Consider the following 27,117-nt stretch of genomic DNA (forward strand, 5'->3'; position numbering starts at 1 on the left):
TTCTTCTAAATCGCTTCCATTCAGAGAACTGAAAATATTAATAATATAATATGTCATAAAACCAAATATTATAACAGTTGCAAATAAAAAAGGCCACACACAGTGCATCTATCCCAGGTTTAAAGAGTGAAATAATTTGTTATCCAATTAGTGTTAATTTTGTCAACAAAAATAATGATGAAAAATATTTGTTGTAGACATTATTTCCTGGGACTAAGACGAGACGTCAGGGACATTAGTGAACAATAACAGTGATGAAAGCAGCATGCAATATCGGCTACGAAAAAGGACGAGACTAAAATGTGGTTTAAAAAATAAAAAAAATACAGTGTAACCTTGGAATACGAGCATAATTCGTTCCGGGAAGCGGGCTTGTATTTCAAAACACTTGTTAATCAAATTGAATTGTCCAATAAGAAATAATGGAAACTCAAATTATTTGTTCCACAACCCAAAAAAAAAAAAAAAAAACTACACAAAATATAAAGAAAAAAAATTAAACAAATTAACCTTTACTTTTGAAAAGAATCGCAACAGAGCAGTGTTTCCATTAGAATGTGTTTGTGTGTGTGTGTGTGTGTGTGTGTGTGTGTGTGTGTGAAAGCAAGGGGAGGAGAGGAGGAGGGGTGTTTGTTTGTGAAGGCAAGAGGAGGTGTGTATGTGTGTGAAGGGACACGGTGTCCAATGACAAAGTGCAGGCTGATACAGAGAGGGAGAGAGAAAAGGGATCTTTAACCTCTCTAATAAGAAGGTGGATAATTATACCAGTAAGAGATATGCACTAAGACCCAGCGGGGAGACGATTACCCACAATGCCGCAGCACAAGAGAGAGAAAAGCCGTTGGCTCGGTTGTGATCAAGTGAGGCTTGGATTTTTATAAAAAATCTTTGCTCATCTTGCGGAACACTCGCAAACCTTGTTACTCGCAATCCGAGGTTTCACTGTATGTGTGACTGTTTCATATATGTGTATACCAGTGTTTCATGTGTGTGTGCGCATATGTAAAGTTTCATTAAAATAAATATAAATAGCTGAAAACATCATATGAAAAGATAAACTTAAGATAATTATTTTGTGAAAAATGTTTAAAAAAAAAGGGTATTAGATTGGCTATAGGGTTAATTAATAATAATCTTATTGCAAAAAAGATTATGTATTCATTGACTAAAACTAGACAAAAATACTTAAAGGTTCCTTTGACTGAAGCTAGACTAAAATGTCCAGACTTTTAGTCAACTAAAACTTGACTAAACAAAAATAGTATAAGATCCACATAAGAACAACATCCTTTATAATAATATTATTTCTGCTTAATATTGCATGTAGTTTTTAATGTGATTGATTATAAGAATCTCGATTACATGCAATATAAGAGTGTGTGAAGTCTGTATCTGTGCTTTTAAAGTCCTCGGCTCATGAGGAACAGATGGAGAGTGACGGTGAGTCCCCAGCTGAGATTCCTGTCCTGAGGCTGAATGAGGAGGAGGAGAAGCAGACGCTTGAGCTGGATGAAGGGTTTGGAGAGTTCGACTCTGGATCAAATGAAGCTGAAGAATTACTGAAGGAAAAGAAGGTGGTTTTATACATTTTATTCTTTTCAGTTTATCTCATTTTAAAAAAACAGAATTTTTGACTCTCATAGTTTTACGCAAGACCCTCCTGTGAGTTGTCTATAGTTTTCTACTGACCCTTTTGAGCTCTTTAATGCTCTACCATCTACCTCAAAATGAGAATGTGACTAACAACTGGTATTTGCTCTACACAAGACAATCAAGCTGTTTATTTTACTCTGCATGTGATTTCTACAATCAGTACAAGCTGCTGAATTTGGTCTGCTGCTCCCTGGTCCATAAAAGCCAATCTCCAGGCCAGGTGGACTGGGATAAAGAAGGGAGTGTGTGGAGTGAAATAAAACTCCTGGGTACCGACATCACCCTGAGCGACCCTGAGTTCCTGCTTAAGGTATGCTTAAGGTGGTGTGTGTGTGTGCGCGCATGTGTGCGTGTGTGTGTGGTGTCTGAGATGTGTCCATAGGGGATGTACTTCATGTTTTTTTGTCTTTAAGATATCTTCAGTTAGTTAAAATTTAAAAATTTAAATTTCTGTTTATAACCACCAGGTGGCTGTTTACACCAGACAGGAACTAAACATCCGCGTCACAGCCAACTTCCTGCTCGCCCTCGCTGCTTACCTGCCCAACTCTAAATCACACCTGAGGAGGTATTTCTGCTCCGCCGTGCGGCTGCCGTCCGATTGGCTGGAAGTGACGAGGATATACAGCACGGTATGCTGGGAGTGTTCATTAGAACATATATTTATTTATTTTTTGTTTTGTTTTCTCTGGCTGATGTTAGTCAGTGACCTTTTTGCAGATTCTTTTTAACAACCTATAAAATTCATATGGTATTCAGGGAGTGTTATGGAACCACACAATATGGTTTAATGTTATATGCGCAATGCAATAAACAGTTGCTTCGTATGAATGTGAAAAACTTGATTTGATTTTATAATATGAGATGCATTAAGCGAGTCATGAGCAATGGTAGAGAAAGTGGAGCACTTTGTCATTTTATTCAGAGACTAGTCCTGGGTAGAGGTAGCTGCAGTAGACATGAGTGGACTAATAAGACATGAGTGGGCTAAAGACACGGATGCCTGAACACAGCAACACAACTGTGCATGCAGTGTTTTAAAGTGTTGTTTTATATTAGGACATTGACTGCACCATTCTTAAAAAGTTTCTCCTACAAGTTTCTCTAAATGGACAAAATGTGTATTGTCTTATTCTGAACAAAGTTAAATTAAAAATAAAATTCTGCCAGTAAAAACAGGTTAATCTAATCTCTCAGAAATGCACATCACCAGCACTGTATATTAATGTAGTAGGTTACATTACTATTAAAAATGTATGCTGGTTGAAAAGTCTCAAGACTCCATGAGGAAATTAGGCTCGAAGCTCACATGCAATAAAAGCCATCCGTGCAACGGCTCAACGTGTACACGTCATAATTTTTTAATTTTATTTTATTGCTTATTTGTCAGACCTTGTCACATGAATGAACTGTGATTAATCAGATTTTTTGGAATGGCCTAGTCAAAGTCTGGACCTTCGATCAAGATACTCGGGTATGACCTTAAACAAGCATCCATGCTCGAAAACCCTCCAGTGTGGCTGATTTAAAACAATAAAGAGCAAATGAGAGTGGGCCAGAATTCCTCCACAGTGTATGAAAGTCTCATAGACAGTTATTGCAAACACTCGATAGCAGTTGTTGCCACCAAGGGTGCCACAATCAGTTATTAGGTTTAGGTGGCAATTACTTTCTCACATAGGGGCAGTTTTGTTTGGAAAGCTTTCTACCTTAAAAAATCATTTAAACTGCATTTTGTATTTACTCTGCTTATCTTTGTACAATAGTTTAAAATTATGTCGGAGGCATGAGGATGCAGTCCGAGTGTTGAATCATCGAAGCTGTGATGATATCCAGCACAACAGCACAACCTTGAGCCTGATATTGCTTTTATATAGTTTCACAAACACCATTTATTAACTATTATTTGTTATCAAGGATCAGTTTATTTATTTACCCAGTTATTTCGCTTCATCACTACGTATCCTTACACAGCTAATTGAACTAACTAACTATCTAACAGTTAGTGACCAACAGTTCGTGTGAAGGTAGTTTTAAATTCTTACCAAAAGTATGTAACCAAAAAGTAAAGGGAATAAAACAGGTGGTGGACAGTCCTGCAGATCTCATAAGTATCTTTTTATATTTCCACTTATTCCGCTTTAGAGAGTCCAATTCCGTTAACTTTCGTAAAAAAAAAGTGCAGTATGTAAGGGGTAAAATCTTTTGTTCCACACACCAAGTAGTGCCTTTGATGTTTGAGAGGGATTTTGGATTCAACCTTGTTTGGAAGCTGGTTATCTTTGTGGCCCACCTTAGGCATGCATAAAATATAATGGAGGCGATTCGGAATGACTTAGAAGTGATTACTAATGATACAGTGTCTTAAGGTGACATAACGTTATCAGATGTGTATTCTTGTTAAAAGTGTTTTTGTGACTGCTTTTGAATGGTGGTTTTGGCAGGCAGCTGTTCTCTCCTCAATACTGTGGACTGTGTACACTTACTGTTACCCACGCTGTGACTGAGAGTTAGTGTAATTAACAATTATTAGAACACACGTGACATGGAGTGATACATACAGTAAAATATCCTAGTGCTGTAACTGTCTATTATCTCAACCTGTGGAATGGCTCATGTCCAATCAGATTACTCAGTCATACAGTAACTAACTGTTATAGTACAGTATAGTATAGTACAGTATAGTATAGTATAGTCTTATACTCTAAAATCTGTAGTGTCAGTGTTTTACTGAGTTCTGTTTCTTTTCTTGTGGTTTCAGTGTTTCAGCAGGTCTCTGCCTTCAGGTCTGAAAAAAGCTCTTGCTGACAAATTCAAGCAGTTCAGCGAGTATCAGCTGGCCAAGTACAACACGTGCAAACACCGCTGTAAACACATCAAGAACAAAGGCAAAGCAATGGTACACACACAGACACACACACATATCCATTAATATTCCTGTTCAGATCATTGTTTTACTAATGTTGAGTCCCAACGACTGTGTGTCTGTGTGTGTGTGTGTGTGTCTGTGTGTGTGTGTGTGTGTGTGTGTGTACACAGGAGTTGTCCCCTGAGAAATGGAATGAATGGGCCAAGCTCCTTGCAGCAGAACCTTGTACTCTTAAGGGATATGTGAGTGTGTTCCTCGTTTCTTTTCTGAGATCTGCCTGGATGTTTAGTTCATTATGTTTCATTATGTTTCCTGATTGGTTGGTTAAAGTCTGTGGCTGTTGCATACAAATAAAAGGTTAGATTAGTTTAGATTAGATTTTACTATATTATCATTGTGCAAAGTTTATACTGTAAACTAAGCCAATGAAATGCAATCAGCAACTCCCAAGTCAAGTCAAGTGGCTTTTATTGTCATTTCAACCCTACAGTTGGTCCTACATATAACATAAATTAACAACATAAATTAACAAAACTAACTTGCTAACTAAGACGTAAGTTGACTAGCTGAAACATTTTTAAAACAGATTAGCACTATTAAGTAACAAGGACTGTTTAAGTACTAAATACAGTAGTACTATTTGAAAAAGACAACATAAAGTCCACGTGCAAACAGAGCGACAGCACGACAACATGACATAATCAAATACTGTTATAATGAGGTAATGAGATGAGAAACCGTAAACATTTCTTGTTAAATAGCAGCGAAGATAGAAACGAGTTCTTGTGGAAATAACAGGTAATAAATATTGTACAAAAAGCACAATAACCAGACTATCCATCCATCCATCCATCCATCCATCCATCCATCCATCCATCCATCCATCCATGTCTCTCTGTCCATCCATCCTTCCAAATGTCAAACTATAAAAGTACTTTTTAAAATATTTAAATAAAACCAAATGTTGGTTTGTCTTTGGTTTGTGTGTGTGCGTGTATGTGTATGCGTGTCTCTGTGTGTGTGTGTGTGGCTTTAGCTAAAATTGGACCAGCGACAATCAGTGGATAAACAACAAAAAGAGTTTAACATGAAGAAGCTGATAAAACAACTCCACATTAAAGAGCCGGCAGAGTCGGTCATGAGCATCCTCGGGAAAAAGTACGTACTGTAGTGCTGTGAGTCACACACATGAATTGCAGTCAGGTTTAGTCAGAATTTTAAAGTCAGGTTCAGCAAAAGCAGTCAAAAGTAATAACATGTAGAACACAAAAACAGAAGCTCACTGAGACTTTACAGGACAGTAAGTTATAGAAACTAATTGAGAGAAAACACAGAAGAGTTGAAGATCTTGGAGAGAGAGAACCCAGTCACAGGAAGGGGGTGAGGATGAGAATGAAACACACTCATAGATCCAAACCCAGGGCACGGGCCATAACGGGGATCATGATGTGAGAACCAGGAAATACATCATATCATATGTTTTATTTATTAAATATAAAGAGATGGACAAGGAGACGCATGAATACCGAATATCATTACAGAATAAAATACTTTAGAGACACCATCATGGAGATTTAGCTGCAGTTGTGTTGAAAAGGGTTTATTAAAGAAGCGATCCAAAGTGAAAGAAATGTGTTAAATTACAGGTACCCGGCGGACGTGAGGGCGTTCTGGCGCAGCGGGCTCAGTGGGGTGTGGCAGAGTGAAAGAGCCAATCAGAGGATGAAACTGAAGCAGCCGGACACGTGGGAGACGCTGCTGAGTCAGAAAGGAAACAGCGCCACCACCTGGGAAAAACTCATAGGTCTGAATAATCATTTCTCTGTCTATCTTTTTGATACATTATTTTTTTCATTTATTAAAGAACAGTCTATTATACTTTTATCCATTTGTTTAGGAGCCTGTTCTCTACAGCAGGTATAAACAGTCTTTCCCTTCCCAACCTCTCTTCTTTTTTCCCTCTTAAAGTTAATAAGACAAAAAAAGCTTTTGCCCTGAAGCTGACTGACAAGTCATTAGTGCTCTCACACTGGAGACTCCTTCTGTAAATGTTAATTTAACATCTCCTTACAGATAATCTCACCATATGACAAATAAAACATGCTTTTTAATTCATTTATATGTAGCCTCCACTGTACACGTCCCTGTGAATGAGCTGTAACTATAGAAACCATAACCATAAACAAGAACATTACCATAAACCTGTGAACTGCAGCTGCTCTACCATCAGAGCTGCTGTTATAAAGAGTTAATCAACACCTTTCTGATCAAACCGAATCCAGAACTCGTGCCTAACCTGAAGTGTGCTGTGTGTTTATAGATAATAACTCTCTGCCCTTCATGGCGATGCTGAGGAACCTGAGGAACATGATCACAAAGGGGATCAGCCTCAAACACCACGAGATGATCCTCAAACGACTCAGCTCAAAGGTTTCTCTCTCTCTCTCTCTCTCTCTCTCTTTCTTACTCTATGTATGTATAGGTATTTATTCTGATGCATATTAATGAGGTGTGTGTGTTTGTGGTCTCAGTCGGCTGTGATTCAGAGCAGACAGTTCCCTTTTCGCTTCCTGTCAGCGTATAAAGTCATCATGGAGCTCAATAAGTTGGGTAAGAATTATTGTAAATGATAAAATAATGAAGCAGTTAATCTGAAAAAAAATCACAAAATCATCTTTGCATGACTGTTTATAATTTTTTATTTAACTTCATTAAAAGTACAGTACCTAAGTACAAACATAGGGATAATTAACATTCTTAGTCATATTTTATACAAATGTATTTTTTTTATTCTCGACACCTATCCGACCCGTCCTATTATGAAGTTATTTAGGCCAGTCACCAACATTGCACTCAGATTCACTCATGATCATGTCTATTTTTATCTCTGGCATAATGCCAGCCTCTCACATCATCCACATGTGTATTTTTGAATAAAAAAAAAAATTAGAATTTAAATTTTTTTTCATCCTAACTCCTCACGCTCCTTTGTGTTTTGCTCTTCTTCAGCCAGTGCTGGTGTAAAAGAGAAAAACAGTAAGAAGGAAGCCTTATGTGGAGTTTTAAAGAAGATGCCAAAGAAAATAAATTCGAGCACTGATTGGTCAACAGCGACCCGGCAGAGGCTGCGTACTACGCTCCGGATTCCTTTCGTCCGTGGGTTATATTACTCAAAACTCAAAATGCATCAGAAAGCCAGGTCTGTATATAACAGTGAGTGTTTATGAAACTCTTCCTGTCTTGACCTTTTTATTGCTACTTGCTATGTGTTCAAGTCAATAAACTGCACTCCTTATAGGCTGCTGAAAGTTATTGGTATAAGTGTCCACAAGAGGGCACTGTGGGCTTAGGGGAGAACTCCTGTGAGTCATTGTAGGTTGTTATGAGCTTATATTGAGAAGATTTCAGGGAAGAAATCTTCAAGAAGAGGAAAAATGTTTAATGTAGCACATGGGTACATCAACAACACCCTGTTACACTGAAAAGCAAAACTTTATCACTTTATCTCTTCAGTGGAAAATAATCAGCAAACTTTTTTTTAAGAATTACATGTAGTAGTACTGTAGTTCTATAATTGCGAAGTATAGGAAATAATGTAAATGCAGATAATCTGTTCCAGCCACCCAAAAATATTATAATTATATTTTTGCATATAAAAACAACCGAAACATTTAGTAAATGAAGTAAAATATGAAATAAATAGACATTAAACCTCACTTAACCTTAATTCATGATACCTCTTGGCACCGGCTGCTTTAAAAACTAAACTGAAAGTGGCTTATCGTCCTTGATAATATTCATGAGACCCATAGTGCTGTCTTCTATAAATCTTGCACAAAATGCAAAAAAATAATAAAACCCCAGATGGAAATTTTCTTCGTTCATCTCTCCACTGATTAAAACAAGTTTTGATTGGCTAGCAGAAGTACGCACAACCGGATGTTTGCGCAACTGGAAGTACAGGCGACCTGCTCAGTTGTTCGTATGCCGAGGCAAATTTCTTTTTCAAGAAAAAAATTTTTGTTCCTATGCTGTGTACAGTATTTCCACAGCTTTCTAAAAAATATCTTCTCTCTCTCTCCCTGTTGCTCAGTCCGAGATGCTACACTCCAGAGCTGTTGCAGCGTTACCGTCAGGCCCTGGACAAAGCCGTAGAGATCTCCTGCACGTACAACATCCCTCCTCTGTCAGGACACACACTCGTCCTCTTCGGGAGGTGGCTGACATTTCATGGAAAGAAAGGAACTGAATTCTGCATCCCTTCCGAGTCTTCAGATGGAAGTACGGAGGACACAAACCTCTCAGCTTCGGTGAGAAAAATAAGGAGGACGGGACTATGAACTTGAAGTTAATGCTAAGAAGTTCTTTTTTATCTCCAAAACAAGGGTCAAACATAGACAAGACATTTATAACACAACACATATTTGATGGGTTTGCAACCAATCCTAGCTGTACCCTGTCTTGTGCATGAGGTTCCTTTAGACAGGCTCCTGCCCCCAATGACATATGAGAGGTATATATGAGAGATGGAGGGATTGTGAATTTTATTTTTTTTACAAATCAACAGAAAAATCAGTTTGTACTTTGTTACATTTGTAAACCCTAAACATTAAGGCATGGGGTAACTCGCAATCAGTTTAGTCAAACACTCATTATCTTTAAATTTAGATGATGAGAAACTTCAGAGGTCACATGACTCAGTTGGTCCTCTCGCTCTGTGCTTTTAGGTCTTGGAGGTGGCGGTGCTTCTGGCCATGATGATCTGCTACTGCAGTGAGCGTGCACGGTTCCTCCTGGCAGGAAGCGACTATTTTGAGGAAGTTCATATTAAGTCAGATGGGCTTTTAGAGAACGTGAGGAAAGTGTCCAAGCTGCTCACGGTCAGTCATTAAGTTTTTAACATTTGTTTGTGGTCATTTGACGACTGCAAAACTTAAAAAGAAATGCTGAATTGTTTGTGTTGTAATCTCGTAAGAATATTTTTCTATATCTTATTTAATGACATTTCCTTATTTATATAAGACTAAAGTTATTTTTCCGATTCCAGAACACACATTAACAAAGTGAAAATTAGAAATGTTCATGTTTCTGATGTTGTAGAAGTTGTAAAATGCTGGAATGTTTGTGGTTAGGATTATTCTAACAACATTTAATAACTCTCTCTCTCTGTCAGAAATGGGAGAAGTTACCTTCAGTAGAACACGATAAATTCTTCGACAAGCTTCTTGAAGAGAAAACAAAGGTCTCCCTTTGAAGCCCATATGAACTCTAATAGTTTTAACACTTTTAAATTACCTTCAATATAATATTCAGTATCTATGCTCGTGTGGTATTGTTTTATCACTCAGGTGGATACCATCATCTTGGTGGGCGATTACTCGACTGATTACATGACAGGAGTGGCAGTTCAAAGATTTAGGAGACTGTCCACCCATCAGCCTTTACTGGTGAACATTTTGATCAACCAGTCGTAAGTTCTGTTCGGGTTATGTTTCATGGGTGTTTCAGGGTATGATATTTACTGCAATGTAGTGACAAGATTTAGAAATGTGCATTGAGGCCACAAAGCTCCTCATACCTTAGAAATATGCTTATGGTTGGAACAAAAGTTGTCTGGTTTCACATAAAATGTCCTAGTGTTTTTTGTCAACATTTTATTTTTTATATTTGTAAAAAATTTTACTTAGGATGTGTTTTCTGTTCAAACTAATTCATGTATTTATATTCAGTGATACCAGGTTTCTGCTTTTTTTTTTTTTTTTTTTAGTAAAACTTTAATTAGAACTGGAGATGATCCTGAAACTGTGACCCTGTGTGGCTTTAGTGAGCAGATCCTCAGGTAACACCACATTTATGTATAAATTAACGTTACCACAGTCTTGTTAATGTGACCGAGCGTTTTTTGCGTTCTTTTCGCTTAAACACTTTGTAATATAAAAAAACAATAAAAAACAAGAGCACACGAAATCCTTTTTAACTGTTTATTCTCCACCATTCACCAAAACTGAACTCTAACACACACACACAGAAACGCACGAAGAGCAAGGGCACGGAGCTTGCGCACTTCGTGTGTGTGTGTGAGTGCGTGATGCGTGAAGTGCGTGTATACCATAAAAAAAACACGGACTTCTGGCATTTTCCACTCGCGTTCACACACATATACAGTTTATTATATGTAGTTTGTAAATATTGTTTATATCTTTGTTTGGTTGTTGTGCACCTTTTTCGTTTACTTTATTTAGTTTTGTATAATACACGTTTGCTTTATCTACTTGTTTGTGTTTGTTCTTTTTGCTCACCGGCCTTTTAACGCAACACCGACACAAAGATAAAAGATCTCTCGATTTTTGTACCCACAGCTAATATAAAATTAGCTGGTCGTTACACGGTAAAACCGACGCCATCTTTTCTATGTATTGACGCGTCTCCAGAGCCGTCGTTCAGTTATGGTCATGGGCGTTTCGTTTTTCCGACACACGCTGTAGCGGTAGACCAGTCATAAATCACCGCGCCATCTGACCAATCACAGCAGTGAGGGCTCACGGAAAGGCGGGGTTTAGACAGACTGAGTCGACGAGTCGTTTACAAATCATTTAGAAATGGGGTAAAATTTAATCTATTTTTGGAGAAAATTAAAATGTTTTTTGACCTTGCATACATGTAAACCTGTTTTAAGAGACTCATTAAGCAATATTAGCAACCTTTAAAATGTCATAATTGGGGCACTTTAAAAATATTATAGCAAATGAAGTTATTTGGGTTCGGGTGTAAATGTGAATCAAAGGGGCCAATGTTGTGCTTTGTAACTGTGGTGGAAATTAGATTACCAACTCTGGAGACTTCAAATAGTATCAGAACAAGAGAATAAAACATAAAACACATACTGTAACGTTTAAGAAAACAACAGACCTGTTCCTTCGGGTGCTGATAAGCAGACAAGTTACATCTCCTGATGCTGAGTTTCTGTCAACGTAGATAGATTAAGGCCTTTACTCCCTATAGATCTTCTTTCTTGCACGTACACATATTCCAAGTCTGTAACTCTAATAGGTCAGCCATGATTATGTCGAATTTTAGTTAGACACACGTAGTCGATTAAAATTTTCTACCACTTAGTTAGCCAGAAAGTTTGTTCACTGGTCATTTTCTTGCCCTGCAGGTTCATTTCAGAGCGCGGGTCCTCCAGATTTTTGGATCACGTGGAGCAAATCGACAAACTGTACAAGATTCCTCCTCCAACAGGTTCTGCCTTAAAACCAGAAAGAAGCAGTGACATCATACCCCTACCTGCGGTCCCCAAACTCAGGTACCTCCACACAACTGAACTAGGAATACCTGAACTTGTGTGTTTAGGGAAAAATGTTATGTATATATATATATATATATATATATATATATATATATATATATATATATATATATATATAATTTTTTTTTTTTAATAGCTAAGACAGAAAGAGGAATATGTTGTGTATTGTAGTGAAAGTCTATGACTAAATAAATCTCTAAAACAATTAATTATATTAAACAGAAATGAATACTACTTACCTAATAAATACACAAACAAATTGTCTTTAGTGATAGTGATGGGAAAGAGGCTCAAATAAAACTGTTTTATATCCAGAAACGGTAAAACTAAGAGGTATAGTAAAATAAATAGACGGGTTAAAGAAAATAATGTTAAGAAAAAAAGTGTATAAGAGAGAAAGTAGAAAATATCTGGAAAAAGAAAGGGAAAATAAATAATTCTTGAATCAAAAAAAATAAATTTTGAATAAAAAATGTTTACTTGTTTACTAATTCGGCAGCGCGATGGTGTAGTGGTTAGCACTATCGCCTTGCACCTCCGGGGTCTGGGTTTGATTCCCGGCCGGGGGCAATTCCCATCTCTGTGGGCATGGAGTTTGCATGTTTTCCCCGTGCTTGGTGGGTTTCCTCCCACAGTCCGAAGACATGCAGATTAGGCTAATTGGTGTTTCCAAATTGCCCATAGTTTGTGAGTGAGTGCGAGTGTATGCCCTGCGATGGATTGGCACCCTGTCCAGGGTTTACCCTATAAATAGTTTTTGAGGAATTACATTATTTAAAAAAAGTAATTATAAACCAAATATAATTTTTTATTGCTTATTTTTCTCTGAAAGTTAGAGTCTGTGGCAGTAAAAAAGCTTACACATTGTCCTCATTCCGTTGTCAGGTGGCGTAGCGTGCGTGTCTTCATCTCGTCTACGTTCAGAGACATGCACGGCGAGCGAGACGTCCTGGTCCGCAGTGTTTTCCCGGAGTTACGGCGGCGAGCGGCTTCCCTCTGCCTCCACCTGCAGGAGGTGGACCTGCGCTGGGGCGTCACTGAGGAGGAATCGGCACGCGCCGCTGAGATCTGCCTCAGGGAGGTCTGTCGCTCCCATTTGCTGCTGGGAATTCTGGGAGAGAGATACGGCCTGGTGCCTCCTCGGCCCTTGCTGCCTGACCTGCCTCACTACAGCTGGGTAAGGAAGAGAAAAGAAAAAGTCTTTACTAATCATTGTAATGAGTTATTTACTGACTATTTATTCATGTTGGATTTTAATTGCTGCGATATTCTGTAGGATGGGTTCTGCTCACAAATCCACATGTTAGTTTTGTAATTTTTGTAATTTAATACAAAATATTTGCTATTGGCTCTGTTGCTTATTGATAAATCCACTACAGCTCTAAGTTTATTGATTTGGCTTGATATTTTATCCTTCCTTCAAAATACTTACTACACTTTTTGTAGTTTTTATTTAGAACAGTAGTGCACAGGCAATATTATTATCATTACACACTTTTTTTTTTTTACTTTTTATTTATGCTATATGTGCTTTTTATTACAATTGTTTTATTTTGGATTTATATTGAAGTTGTATGTGATGTAATTTTATAAATGATGTTACGTATAAAATATAAAGATTTATAGCTTTTTAATTGTGTGTGTCAGTTGAAGTCGGCTCCTGAGGGTCTGTCGGTCACAGAGATGGAGATCCGTCAGTTTCAGGCCTTGTTTCCTGATTCTGCTCAGAGCCGCATGTTCTTCTACTTCAGATCTCCTCAGCTGCTCAGGTACGGACTCACCTTCTAACCTTCTGCTCTCAGAGACTCAGGACTGGATCTCAACAAGCCTCTGTACTACTCTCAACATGTTTAAATAGCAAAATATCTGAAGAGCAGCATTTTATCTGGTTAATGAAGTATAAATTTGTTACAAAATAAAACGCTCATGCTGTTATAGGAGCATTACCATCCTGAAGCTATATTATCATATAGCATAAAACAATTTTATTAAAATCTATAGGTACAATCATATATTATTATATGTTTGTAGTAAATCTTTAAAATTGTAAAACAAAATTTACAGAATTTTCTCCTCCTTTTAAACCTTAACAGTTTATTTAAAACAACATTACTGTTTTTTTGGAACCTTTATATCATGATAAATATAATCATGATATTTTTTGATCACGTCTTGATCTTTAGTTTAATTATAAGTGATTGGGGAGTATGTGACTATTTAATTATTATATGAATAATAAATATAAATAAAATATAGAGGTTGATTTTTACAAATGTAAAGGGCCAGAACACACAGGTAGCAGGTGTCAACTTCTCAACAACAGTTCTTTAATGAAGGGTGGGCGGGCAGCAGGCAGCTATAGGTGAACGGGACTTATAGCTTAGAGGAAAACTACTCACTGGAAGAAGACGAGTGGGCCTTTTAAAAGGCCGTGCAGATGCTGAGTGGGTGATAGTGTTGATCCACTTCCAGCCCAGGTGCGTTCCACAGGCCCGCTCCCTTGATAGGTGTGCTCTGCTGTCGGCGCACCTTACTCTATGTGTGTATGTGAGAAGCTCCTGCACCAAGTGGGCCACTGTTGCACAAATCAGCTAAATTCATAAAATTATTATTAATATTTTTGTTTAGTTCAGTGCCTGAGGCTTGGAGAGACGACTTTGCAGCTGAATCCCAAAAAAATGCAGCGAAAATGGATGAACTGAAAAAATGGATTAAGAGCAATGACTTTGGAGTGATGGAAAAGTAAGAACAAGATCTGAATTATTAAATTATTATGTTTGTTTAGTAAATTTGGTTTGGCAGTTTTGTGTTTAGTCTCATCTGGTAAACTCAGGGAAGGACACAAGCGTCGTCATTGCGTCGTCATGCACTGTAAGTTCTTCTCTGTATGTCTGTAGTTACCCGTGTGAGTGGGGCGGAGTCATAGCTGGAAAAGCGTACGTTAAAGCTCTGGAGGATTTTGCCAAGGCTGTGATGGAGGATCTTTGGTCTGTTATACAGAGGCTTTTTGTTGAGGTCAGGCATCAAAATTATATGTTGTTATTTAATACAATACAATTTCAAGATAATTTATAAAATCTCTTTTACATAAAGAGTTCAGTTTTAATTAGCATCTTCTTCACTGTGACTGACAGACTGAGAGGCCACACCTCCTTTAGTGGACTGTCAGGCACAGAGGGTGTATGAACAGTTCTGTGATCAGATGGCCATTATTTCACCCTCCTCAGTGTTCTTGTTCACTGTTTTGACCTGTTGCTCAGGAATCAGACGAGGCAGATCTGACAGCAGAGATCAAAGAACAGGAAGTGCACCAGGAAGCCCAAAGCCAGCAGTTTTACGGGCGAGCGAAGCTGCTTTCAAAGGCAAAAGAGAAAATTGAAGAATGTCAGAGGAAAGGTGGGGTTCTGCTGGTGCAGGGCGGGGCCGGAGTCGGCAAAACGGCTTTCATGGTAACGCTTTGCATTTTATTTATTGCATATGGCAGCTGACAGGAACAAGTGTCTCACACGTCACAGTCATGTCTCTTTCTCTGTCTCTGTCCCTCTTTTTTTCCTGTCAGGCTTCATTGGCTCACTCACTCCAAACCCCAGACAAGAGGAAGAAAGTGCCCATGTGTGATGTCATATCCTACTCCACAGCTGCTAGCCAGTCAGCTTCTGGGGTTGAGCCTCTCCTACGCTGTTTGGTCCAATGGCTGAGGAAGAGGAAGGAGCAGGAGGAGGAGCTTCCTCCCAGCACACCTTACAGGTGAGAGATATGTAGAATGTGGAAGTATAACAATTTGAAATAAAAAATAAAGGGTAAGAGTTTCATGCTGGCAAAAAGGAAACCTATGGTCTGTGCCTTTTCTTTGAGAATAAATTTAATTGTAAAGGAAACAGAATAGGACATGTAATAGAAACCTGTGTTTCTCAGTGTAGTTTTTACAGAATCAGAGAATAAATGCAGTGTGTATTAACAGAGATCTGCTGTCAGAGTTACTCTCTCAGCTGAAGGAGGTGAAGAAAGGCAGATCTCTGGCTTTACTCATTGATGGAGCAGATCTGGTGCACGATGCTAAAGGGCAAAGAATTTCTGAATGGATTCCACAACACATTCCAAAGGTTTAGTAACACAAACACACACATATATAATTTACAGATATCTAGGGAAAAATTATATAAGGATTAAAATACTTTGTGTTTTCCTGTTTTCAGTGAAATAATATAGAGCTGTTTGTGTGATGATGCTGTCTTCAACCTTTTAGGGTGTGTGTCTGGTCCTGAGCGTTACTACAGGTTCAGATCTCCACAACACCATCAGCAAAAGTAAAAGCTGCACTCTGTTTCCTCTGGGGCCGTTACTGCTGCCAGACCGGAGAGAAATCGTCGAGAAGGAGCTGAGTGTGTACGGGAAGAAACTGAGTGATTCTGCCTTTAATAACCAGGTCTGATATTACATCACAGAGCAAAATGGGTGTTTGAGGGAAACAGGGAAACTTCATGTGTTTGTACCTGCAGCTCCAGACGCTGCTGATGAAGAAGGGAGCTGCGAGTCCACTGTATCTGCGCTTGGCCTGTGAGGAGCTCAGGAACTACGCCTCCTTTGAAAAGGTGACACTAACGCTGATGCTCATATTTGTTCTAGAAGACACACATTAAAATCATTAAGGTGCTTTCCTTTGTGTGGCCATAATAAACTAGTGAAACCATGGCAACTAAATAAAAGACTGCTTTCTAGTGACCGATGTACAACGAATGTAGAGTTGCAAGATGTCATTGTGATTGGTTTTGATTGCAGATGATGGCAGTGTTTTATAAAATATTCATTTTAACAGCATATTTGTATTAAACATTACAAATTGTCATCATTGTCATTGCCGTTATGAGTTGTTTGAATGAGGATGATTTGTATATAGTGTACGTATGATAGCTCCGAACATGCTCATTTCACTTTAGAAAAGAGATCAGTCAACATTTGTTGTAATGTGTTGTAATGATTTTTGCAAGATTTAGTGAAAACTCATACAGTGTAAATCGGCTTAAACCACGTTTCGTTTCCAGATGAAGGAGAACCTTCAGTGTCTCCCGGTGTCTCTGTGTGAGCTGATTCAGCACAGTCTGATCAGGCTGAACTCTCAGTATGAAGGAACAGGACTCAGCTGGACCCTGGCTGCTCTGACCGTCAGCTCCACTGGTATAACTGACCATCCTCATCATCATCATCATCACTAATACATAATAAACACAGTGGTTAAACAGTTATGGACATGTGAATATAATACAATTAAATGTACAGGCATTTTGTATTAGCATGTGCTCTGTTGCTCGTCTCTGCACAGGTCTGAAAGAGAGAGATCTCTACTTCCTGTTGAACTTGTGCACTGATCTGAGCTCCACACACACCCCACTGAACTGGAAGGAAGCGATCAAACACGCCAGGAACCCAAAAACCATGGTGCCCATGGCCACGTTCTCTCAGCTGGCCCGAAACTTACAGAGGTAGTCAGAGTTGTGCTGTGATTTATAACTAACGAATGAGACGATTGTCTTATAGTGAAATAAATTTTCTTGGGTGCTCTAGGAGAACACTCAATGTTTTTGCTGAGCCTTATGACACTGTGCTTTCAGAAAAAGTAAAAAAAACATTAAGGTTTTATGTAGAACCCCACCAACAGTGTGTTTCCCAAATCTAATTAGCTCAAGTGGCACCATTTTAGGATGCTAAGAACACTTAATTATCTTGTATTTTTGAGAAATTTTGTTCCCATAGGGGCTTGTCAGATTTCCCTTTATAGAAACCTTTAACGGTTCTTTCTTTTTTTTTTTTTTTTGGTGTTCTGTACTGTTCTGCTGCAGTCTGATTGGGTCATCTCTGTCTGTGGAACCGGATCAGTCCTTGGTTCTCACAAATCCAGATTTTCAATCAGCGTTTGAGCAACTTTACCTCTCTGATCCAGACGACAGAACCAGAGCGCACATGATTCTCGCAGGTAGGACAACATTTTATATTATAGTCTTCACAAAGAGTGTAATAATAATAATAATAATAATAATAATAATAATAATAATAAATGTGTGTTTGTATTTTTGTAGCTTACCTGTGGGTTCAGTCAGATCCTCATGGACATGACACGTTCCTGCACTGTGACCCGGACACACTCGCACAGCTTCCTGCTCATCTGGTCAGTGTCTCTTCCTACTGACTCACACACTCCTTTCACACCTTTCCACTGTTACAGAAAATCTCACCGTTTTTATTTTCATCTAAAGGTAAAGTCTCGTCAGTGGGAGCCGATGCATTTCCTGCTTTGCAACTACTACTTCCTGTATGCTAATGTGCATCACGGACTTCTGCACAGCCTGATGGAGAATTATGTTCTATATGGTAGGGTTTTATAGCAATCCAACATTTTCAAGAGGTTAAAGAGTCCTGTATTAATGCATAAACACTTGACCCTGCCCGGTTATCTTTTATGTTGTCCTTCCGGCCCTAGCCCCTCATTAATTTTTTTCCCTACACTTTTACTAGAAAAGAGGAACGAATTAAACAAGCCACTCTGTCCTGAAGCATTCGGTACGTTCATCTATGCCTCTTCATCTTAGCTGATGCATGCCAGAAATTTAGCTTCAGGTTTTTTTTTTTTCTCACACTGATGTTTACATGACCATATGTCATATATTAATAGTTAGCAGTAATATATCTGTACATATCAATACGATTTAACCCCATTATAAACATCGTCATCTCCACAGATGGCTCAGACGAGGTTCTGGCTTGTCTTTCGTTCCTCAAGCGCCACGCCCCCCTCCTCTGTCATTGGCCAACTCTGTTTGTGCAGCAAGCCCTAAATGAACCAGATGCCTCAGCTGCTCATATCTGGGCTAAATGTGCAGTCAAGGAAGGAAACATCCATGCTGTCAGATGGATGAACAAGTCCCAAGAATCCCGACAGGAATCTGGGTAGGAATCACTCTATGCCCTCTGACTTACTCACTACAATAAAAAAGAAACCAAATTTTTATATAAATGCTGTTAACAGTTTGTTTACTGTTCAGATAACATTATTTTTGTTGTATATTATTTATTTGTCAGCAGTGTGTAATTCAGTGTTTGTAATTCAGCAGTGAGCTGGTTTCCACATTTAAGTGGACTCCATCGTGTGTGTCTCTGAGTCCTACTGGACGTTTCATGGCGGTGGGGACAGTATATGGTTCTCTCCATATCTACCATACTCACACTAACCAGGTAACAGCCACAGCTCCATCCTCAGCTCATTTCCTGTTAGGTATATAATTCTTGTAGAAAGAGAGACAATTTGATGATTCTCCTTTTTGTTGTTTTCTCTCTCTCACAAAAGGAAGTGAAGTCACTGATTAGTAATTGTGACGGGATCTCAGGCTGTGTGTTTCTGGATGATTGTGTTCTGTGGTCAACCTCGTATGATGGCCAGGTGGAGGCGTGGGACATTAACAGTGGCTGCAGGTTAGTGTGTTAGTGATAATATAAAAAAAAAAAAAAACATCACACCAGAGGTGAGTGCCTATGATGTGTTCAGCTGCCAGAGTCAAGAATGAAAATAATTGAGTTTTAATATATGAAAAAAATATAAACTAATCCAAGCTTCTTTGTAGTATTTATGGTAAGAGATGAACATTATACAAGCAGTGGGAACAAGGACGCCGCATTATGAGACAGATACCAGATTGATACACCTAATGGATTGGTCTGAAAGGGGATATGAGCTTTTGTCTAAAATTAGTACCAAAAGAGGTCAACTTGCACATGTTGAGTACAGACAAGAGGGCAATAGTAGTCCAGAAACAATACTCATAATTGCAATTTTACAGGCAACATCATATTACAATTTGACCTTATGAAAATTGGGACAGTGAGACATCATGTAAGTAAATTTGAGGTAATACAATCAACCACTGGATTATGAGTGCTGTGCTGTTTGTGTGTGGTCAATGCTAATGCCTAATGCACCATTATGCTGGTAGGCCAAGATGGATGGATAATTCTCTGAGACTTGGTCAAAATAATTGTGCATATAATCATACACACGTTGTTGTCACCACAAACACCACAGTTGTCACCTTACTCACAAAGTACACTTTACTGTACTCACCAAGTACTGAATTAAATCATCTTCAAAGAGACTTATTCAGCAAACAAAAATCCAGTGCAATGCAAAAGATGTCTATGTGACTTTCCCTGAATGAAAACTATTGGACAGTATCTGCAGACTGTTACAGTACAGAGGACACCAAGCACAGTATACTGGCTAGAATACTTAGGTAATTGAGTTCTAAGCGCTGGACTTGGGGAAGGAGTGGATTTGTCAAAGTTGTCCTGCCTTCAGGAAACCTAAGTTCGCCCATGTACTGCATTACCTATTATGATTGACCTTTTTTATGGAACCGACTTCCTGTCGAGGTCCGCAACAGTCCAAGTCTCACAGTTTTTAAATCTCGTCTAAAAGCCTGTTTGTTTAGACAGGCTTTTATGTAATGCAGTTTTCTGTCTGTTTTGTTTCTAAACCATTGTTCTTATATTTTGACTGTAAGGTGTCCTTGAGTGCCATGAAAGGTGCCATTAAATAAAATGTATTATTATTATTAATATTATTATTATTATTATCATCAAAGTAGCCAGGAGGAAAAATTTGCACAACTATGGGCAGTAGTAATGAAACCATGACCACAGATATCTCCATGGAAAATATAACAATATCAGCACAAGGAGCAGCAAATAGCGCCACCTCACTGTTTATAGGAGAAGGAGCCGAGTCAAAGGACTTAGGATGACTATAGAAAAATATGAGGAGAAAGTTCAATAAGAAGAACTGAATCGAAAAGTAGAGGTGGAACTCCTAAGCAGGGTTTCAGACATATTATGGACAAAGCATTACATTACATTAAATTTACAGTATTGGGGAGACATCCTTATCCAGAGCGACTTACATTTTATCTGATTATACATCTGAGCAGTTGAGGGTTAAGGGACTTGCTCAAGGTCCCAACAGTGGCAACATGATGGTGGTGGTATGGTTTGACACTGGGATCTCTAATCAGTAGTCCAGCTGATGTAGGCCTAGTAAGATTAACAGGGGTTAGCATTTATACAAGTTAGGCCAACTCCCCTATTAAAGACATTATCCCCTACCTCCTGCTAAGTTAAGAAGAAATAAAACCCATAAAAGAAGGATCAGTAGAACCAGGATCATTGATCCTTGTGAAAAGCCAGTGTACATCCTGATCTTTCCTGTCAGGTCACCCAATTCAAATGAGTGGAGACTTGTACATGATGTAAGAACAGAAGACTAAGTGGTAGAGGTAGAGTTAACCATAGTACCAAATCCATACACCCTGCTGTCCAACATTCCAGAAGACACTAAGTGGTATACAGTCATTGACCTTTGTTCAGCATTTTTCAGCATTCAGCATCATACATGCATACAGCATCACAACATCTGTTTGCCTTTGCTTGCACGGGGCAACAATATATCTATTTGAGACTTCCACAAGGATATTGTGAGTGCCCTTTGGTGTTTAATTGCATCCTGGTACAAGGTTTGGTGGCAGTAGACAAAAATAGTATGCTCTAATGAGCCTGACGAGAAGGCAGTGCCTAAAAGGACTAGCTGAGAGAGCTAAAAACAATCATAAGATAAAAAAAGTAGAATATTTAGGCAGAGTGCTGGAAAAACTACTTGACACATCTCCTCAAATCACATAGAGGTAGTGCTAAAAGCTCCACAACCATAAATGGTAAAGAAATCCTGTCCATTTTAGGTATGATATTATACAGTTTTAGACTAGATATGTGATTTTGCACTAAAAAGCTTTTAAGAGCCATGATAAAAGATGCATTGGAAAACAAAAAGCAATGCACTGCTGACATGGACCCCAGAAGCACTGGAAGCATTCGAGCTACTCAAACAGGATTTATGTATAGGTTTGATGTTAGTGAGTCCCCAGAACAGTAAATCATTCTATCTGTATGTTTCTAAAAAAAAATAATAATAAACAATATAATACGCAATGGCAGTAATAATGCTGCAGCAGTGACCCAGCAAACAACCAATTGCATATTATAGTACATCACTTGAAGGTATTATCAGAGCTATGCCACCATGCTACCAGGGAATAGGCACAGCAGTGTTTGACTACCAAAAAGCTACAAGTAACTCAACTATGCTCAGCCCAATCGGCAAAAATAAAATTATTTACATTGGCATATAAACTAATAAAGGATAAGTCTTGTACAGTATATAATAACTATAACTGTATAATAAGAAGTCTCCCATTTTTTTATTAGAGGATTGGTTTGACATCCCACAGATATCACAAAAGGTCAATCAGAACAAGAATGGCGTGAATCAATAATCTCTCCTAGAAATTTCAGGAGAGATTTCAAGGCTGGTAACACTGCAGCTGACCATAAGGTCCTCAAACTCAGAATCGGGGACCACAGCCGGTGTTTCAGGAAGAAAAAGGAAATTAGGAGAGAGACTGAGGAAGAGGGCTGAGAAATAGTACCAACTTCTGCAAAGAGTACAAAAGGACTACACAGTCAGGCAACTTCTCAGTTGGATTTTGACCTAAATCAATCTCTCAAACTCATGTTTGGATAATTGTTGCAATAAATTCGGCTTTACTTCAAACAGATCAACTAATTTAAGACCCATTTCCATATGCTTTACATTAGTTTGTTTTCTATTATGATTAATGAATCAAGTGCAGTGGTATCTCACATATGAATTTATTCAGTTCTTAAGGAGTAATTTTGTATTGTGAAACGTATTTCCCCATATGACATTATTTAAAAGGAGATCCATTCCAGCCACCCAAAAATATTACCAATGTTACCAATTTTCAACCCCATAATAATAACATTTTTGCATATAAAAAATAGTAACATTTAGGAAAATATTAAATAAATAGACAGTAAACTTGACTTAACCTGAATTTATGATTCCTCTTGGCAACGGCTGCTTTAAAAACTGAAAGTTTTTTAAACTGAAAGTGGCTACTCTTTGTTCTTGCTATCGTTCTAAATAACATTCTTGGGATCCATGGTGCTACAGTGGTGTGAAAAACTATTTGCCCCCTTCCTGATTTCTTATTCTTTTGCATGTTTGTCACACAAAATGTTTCTGCTCATCAAAAACTGTTAACTATTAGTCAAAGATAACATAATTGAACACAAAATTCAGTTTTTAAATGAAGATTTACGTTATTAAGGGAGAAAAAAAACTCCAAATCTACATGGCCCTGTGTGAAAAAGTGATTGCCCCCTTGTTAAAAAATACCTTAACTGTGGTTTATTACACCTGAGTTCAATTTCTGTAGTCACCCCCAGGCCTGATTACTGCCACACCTGTTTCAATCAAGAAATCACTTAAATAGGAGCTACCTGACACAGAGAAGTAGACCAAAAGCACCTCAAAAGCTAAACATCATGCCAAGATCCAAAGAAATTCAGGAACAAATGAGAACAAAAGTAATTAAGATCTATCAGTCTGGTAAAGGTTATAAAGCCATTTCTAAAGCTTTGGGACTCCAGTGAACCACAGTGAGAGCCATTATCCACAAATGGCAAAAACATGCAACAGTGGTGAACCTTCCCAGGAGTGACCGGCCGACCAAAATTACCCCAAGAGCGCAGAGACAACTCATCCGAGAGGCCACAAAAGACCCCAGGACGACATGTAAAGAACTGCAGGCCTCACTTGCCTCAATTAAGGTCAGTGTTCACGACTCCACCATAAGAAAGAGACTGGGCAAAAACGGCCTGCATGGCAGATTTCCAAGGCGCAAATCACTGTTAAGCAAAAAGAACATTAAGGCTCATCTCAATTTTGCTAAAAAACATCTCAATGATTGCCAAGACTTTTGGGAAAATACCTTGTGGACCGACGAGACAAAAGTTGAACTTTTTGGAAGGTGCGTGTCCCGTTACATCTGGCGTAAAAGGAACACAGCATTTCAGAAAAAGAACATCATACCAACAGTAAAATATGATGGTGGTAGTGTGATGGTCTGGGGTTGTTTTGCTGCTTCAAGACCTGAAAGGCTTGCTGTGATAGATGGAACCATGAATTCTACTGTCTACCAAAAAATCCTGAAGGAGAATGTCCGGCCATCTGTTCGTCAACTCAAGCTGAAGCGATCTTGGGTGCTGCAGCAGGACAATGACCCAAAACACACCAGCAAATCCACCTCTGAATGGCTGAAGAAAAACAAAATGAAGACTTTGGAGTGGCCTAGTCAAAGTCCTGACCTGAATCCTATTGAGATGTTGTGGCATGACCCTAAAAAGGTGGTTCATGCTAGAAAACCTTTAAATGAAGCTGAATTACAACAATTCTGCAAAGCTGAGTGGGCCAAAATTCCTCCAGAGTGCTGTAAAAGACTCGTTGCAAGTTATTGCAAACGCTTGATTGCAGTTATTGCTGCTAAGGGTTGCTGCAACCAGTTATTAGGTTCAGAGGCAATTACTTTTTCACACAGGGCCATGTAGGTTTGGAGTTTTTTTTCTCCCTAAATAATAAAAACCATCATTTAAAAACTGCATTTTGTGTTTACTTGTGTTATCTTTGACTAATAGTTAAATGTGTTTGATGATCAGAAACATTTTGTGTGACAAACATGCACAAGAATAAGAAATCAGGAAGGGGGCAAATAGTTTTTCACACCACTGTATGGCACTAAATCTTGCACAAAATGCAAAAAAAAAAAAAAAACCCACTAAAAATGTAAACTTGCTTCGCTTGGCTTTCCACTGATGCAAACAAGTTGTATGTGCAACTTTGCTGGAGTTCAGTTTAGTTTGTTTTTATCCGCTTGTATGCCCAAAATGCTTTGTATGCTAGGGCAAATTTCTTGCAAAATTAGCAAAAAAGCAGAAATTCTTAAGGCTGTTCATTTTCTTAAGGCTGTTCATTTTCTTAAGACTGTTCATTTTCGTAAGGCTGTTCATTTTCAGAGGTAATACTGTATTAGTTAATTATTTCCCACAACGTGTTCTAGAAAACATTTGCCAGAATTAGTGTATCAAGCACAGACTTGATCCTATGCACCTGGCTAATGCGACATAGAGCAGGTGATTATTCCCCTCAAGCCGCATCTAATTCCTCTGCTCCTCGGGCCTATATGGTTCTTTGCTCTCCACAAACAAGGGGGTGCTGAAGTGACGCCATCCATTCAGCACTGCGGCAGATGATAAGTCAGGTTTTTTATTTATTATGTAGGCTGCTGTCCTGCCATCACAATGTTTCATGTTTAAAGAACTGAAAATAATAAATCTCTGTCTCTGTGTCATTTTCTATAGGACGGTCCACCTGACCGCCCACTCCAACAGGATAACAGGATTTGATGTCAGCTCAGACAGGAAGCACTTGTCTACTGTGTCCTTAGACTTCACTCTGAAGGTTAGAATTGCTCAGATTTAAAGTTTCTTGTATAGCGTAAACATATATATATATATATATATATATATATATAATTTATGTGTAGGTGTGGTCCTCACGTACGGGGAAGCAGGAGGCATCTCTGGAGAACCCCTGCCCTCTAAACTGTGTGAACTTTGACCCTGAGGGGAGTCTGGTGGCGGTGGGTTGCTGGGACGGAGCAGTGCGAGTGTGGGACTGGATCAAACAGGAGAACTGCATGGTAAGAAGGAAACAGGAAGTGAAGTAATGATTTTGGATATTGGAGTCCTGTTTATCAACGACATGTTACTCTCTCTCACTCTACTCTATCTTTCTATCTATCTTCTCACTTATATTCTATCCCTTTATTCTGCATAAAAGTTCCTTCTGTTTGTTTTTATCTCTTTTTTTAATCTCCTTTTTCCCCTAATATCACTTTTTTCTTATGTCATATCACCCGTTTCTCTTCTTTTCCTTCTTTTAATCTTTTTGTACCCTTTAATTCTGTTTATCACTTTCATTCATTCTCTTTATATCTTTCTATCTCATAATCGGTTTCACTTTCTCGCTCTTTTGTCTGCATATTTTCTTTTCCATTTGCCGTTGTTCTTGATCTGTACTGTTTTCTTCTCTTTTTTACCACCTCTATATCCTGTTCTCACCTTTTCAATTTTTTCCCTCCCCTACAGACTCTGTCAGGCCACGAGTGCTCAGTACGCAGTGTGTCATTCTCTCCGTCCTCCTCTCTCTCTCTCCTCTGTTCGGGGGCATTGGATGGAGAGATGAGGTTGTGGTCGGTTCCCGGCGCATCCTGTGTGTGGCGCCTTCATGCTCACCACAGCTCCACAGAGGCGCTTCACTTCCTCTGTGATGGAGATTCACTGCTCAGCGCTGGACATGATGGCATGGCAAGGACACACACATGCACACACACATGTAGAAAGGTTTTATACATTTTTTAATAAAATATATATTTTATAATCATATATATTTTATCAATTATATATGTTTGTGTGTATGTGTGTTAGGTCCAGCTGTGGTCTGGAGGTCTTGGGCGCTCAGTTTCCATGTTGGGGGAAGAAAAGGTATTTCAGGTGTTAATGAGTGAAAATACTCAGTGTCCAGGAGCAAGATGAGCTCAGAGTCTCCTGTCTGTCTCCCTGTCTGTCTCTCTTTCTGTCTCCCTGTCTGTCTCTCTGTCTGTCTCCCTGTCTGTCTGTTTTTGTCATTTATATGCTTGTTAGTTTGTTGATGGGCTGTATGGTGGTGTAGTCGGCATTGTCGCCTGGGTCCGTGTTCAATGCCTGGCTAATTCTGCCTCTGTGTGCATGGAGTTTGCAATTGAAATTGCCTGTAGTGTGTAAGTGTGTGTATGTGTGCGCCCTGCGATGAATTGGCACCCCTGTCCAGTGTGTACCACGTCTTGTGCCCTATGTTTCCTGGGATAGGCTCCAGGCCTCCCGCGACCCTGAATACAGGATTAAGCATTATAGACAGTGAGTGATTGAGAGTGAGTGAGTCTGTTGATGTTTTTTAGGAGGTGGTCATAATGATAATGATCATAAGGATGATAAAGAACGTCTCCATTACAGAAGCTGTTGAAATCCTCAGAGGCCAGACAGGAGGTCGTGTCTGAAGCTGCTGCTCTCTGTGTGGCTGTGAACGGTCACTATGTCGCTGTGGGTTATCATGGAAATGGGCTTAAAATCTACAACAGAGACTCGGGTACAATTAAACGTCATCCGTAAACCATCCTAGTGTTTTATATAAGTGAATTATTTACACTTGAAACATTTTTGTCTGTCAAGCTGTAACCTATTCATATAAAGCTACAAGGCTTCGGTTTATTTTATAGATGAGTTTTAATTG

At 38.8% G+C, this 27,117-nt stretch overlaps 1 protein-coding gene across 2 annotated transcripts in view; it reads left to right on the forward strand.

Annotated features, from left to right (window-relative positions):
* LOC128533041 (telomerase protein component 1-like) overlaps nucleotides 1-27,117 on the forward strand; it is a 54,147-nt gene that overhangs the window by 12,378 nt on the left and 14,652 nt on the right. The window contains exons 3-41 of one of the 2 annotated variants that reach the window (XM_053507242.1): nucleotides 1,407-1,574; nucleotides 1,814-1,963; nucleotides 2,121-2,285; nucleotides 4,415-4,552; nucleotides 4,693-4,764; nucleotides 5,559-5,680; nucleotides 6,169-6,326; nucleotides 6,843-6,952; nucleotides 7,054-7,132; nucleotides 7,532-7,721; nucleotides 8,616-8,832; nucleotides 9,250-9,402; nucleotides 9,696-9,764; nucleotides 9,871-9,992; nucleotides 10,290-10,361; nucleotides 11,682-11,828; nucleotides 12,717-13,008; nucleotides 13,479-13,600; nucleotides 14,460-14,573; nucleotides 14,729-14,846; nucleotides 15,092-15,280; nucleotides 15,391-15,578; nucleotides 15,793-15,934; nucleotides 16,078-16,257; nucleotides 16,331-16,423; nucleotides 16,874-17,006; nucleotides 17,152-17,311; nucleotides 17,669-17,802; nucleotides 17,906-17,994; nucleotides 18,083-18,197; nucleotides 18,342-18,386; nucleotides 18,566-18,773; nucleotides 18,935-19,058; nucleotides 19,171-19,295; nucleotides 25,149-25,248; nucleotides 25,334-25,489; nucleotides 25,938-26,156; nucleotides 26,277-26,333; nucleotides 26,841-26,973. In XM_053507242.1, coding sequence (XP_053363217.1) covers nucleotides 1,407-1,574; nucleotides 1,814-1,963; nucleotides 2,121-2,285; nucleotides 4,415-4,552; nucleotides 4,693-4,764; nucleotides 5,559-5,680; nucleotides 6,169-6,326; nucleotides 6,843-6,952; nucleotides 7,054-7,132; nucleotides 7,532-7,721; nucleotides 8,616-8,832; nucleotides 9,250-9,402; nucleotides 9,696-9,764; nucleotides 9,871-9,992; nucleotides 10,290-10,361; nucleotides 11,682-11,828; nucleotides 12,717-13,008; nucleotides 13,479-13,600; nucleotides 14,460-14,573; nucleotides 14,729-14,846; nucleotides 15,092-15,280; nucleotides 15,391-15,578; nucleotides 15,793-15,934; nucleotides 16,078-16,257; nucleotides 16,331-16,423; nucleotides 16,874-17,006; nucleotides 17,152-17,311; nucleotides 17,669-17,802; nucleotides 17,906-17,994; nucleotides 18,083-18,197; nucleotides 18,342-18,386; nucleotides 18,566-18,773; nucleotides 18,935-19,058; nucleotides 19,171-19,295; nucleotides 25,149-25,248; nucleotides 25,334-25,489; nucleotides 25,938-26,156; nucleotides 26,277-26,333; nucleotides 26,841-26,973 — 5,368 coding nt within the window. The remainder of the gene's footprint in view (nucleotides 1-1,406; nucleotides 1,575-1,813; nucleotides 1,964-2,120; nucleotides 2,286-4,414; nucleotides 4,553-4,692; nucleotides 4,765-5,558; nucleotides 5,681-6,168; nucleotides 6,327-6,842; nucleotides 6,953-7,053; nucleotides 7,133-7,531; nucleotides 7,722-8,615; nucleotides 8,833-9,249; nucleotides 9,403-9,695; nucleotides 9,765-9,870; nucleotides 9,993-10,289; nucleotides 10,362-11,681; nucleotides 11,829-12,716; nucleotides 13,009-13,478; nucleotides 13,601-14,459; nucleotides 14,574-14,728; nucleotides 14,847-15,091; nucleotides 15,281-15,390; nucleotides 15,579-15,792; nucleotides 15,935-16,077; nucleotides 16,258-16,330; nucleotides 16,424-16,873; nucleotides 17,007-17,151; nucleotides 17,312-17,668; nucleotides 17,803-17,905; nucleotides 17,995-18,082; nucleotides 18,198-18,341; nucleotides 18,387-18,565; nucleotides 18,774-18,934; nucleotides 19,059-19,170; nucleotides 19,296-25,148; nucleotides 25,249-25,333; nucleotides 25,490-25,937; nucleotides 26,157-26,276; nucleotides 26,334-26,840; nucleotides 26,974-27,117) is intronic. The other variant, XM_053507243.1, reaches the window with a different exon arrangement.

Source organism: Clarias gariepinus, chromosome 11, assembly GCF_024256425.1.
Source record: "Clarias gariepinus isolate MV-2021 ecotype Netherlands chromosome 11, CGAR_prim_01v2, whole genome shotgun sequence".
Lineage (NCBI taxonomy): Eukaryota > Metazoa > Chordata > Actinopteri > Siluriformes > Clariidae > Clarias > Clarias gariepinus.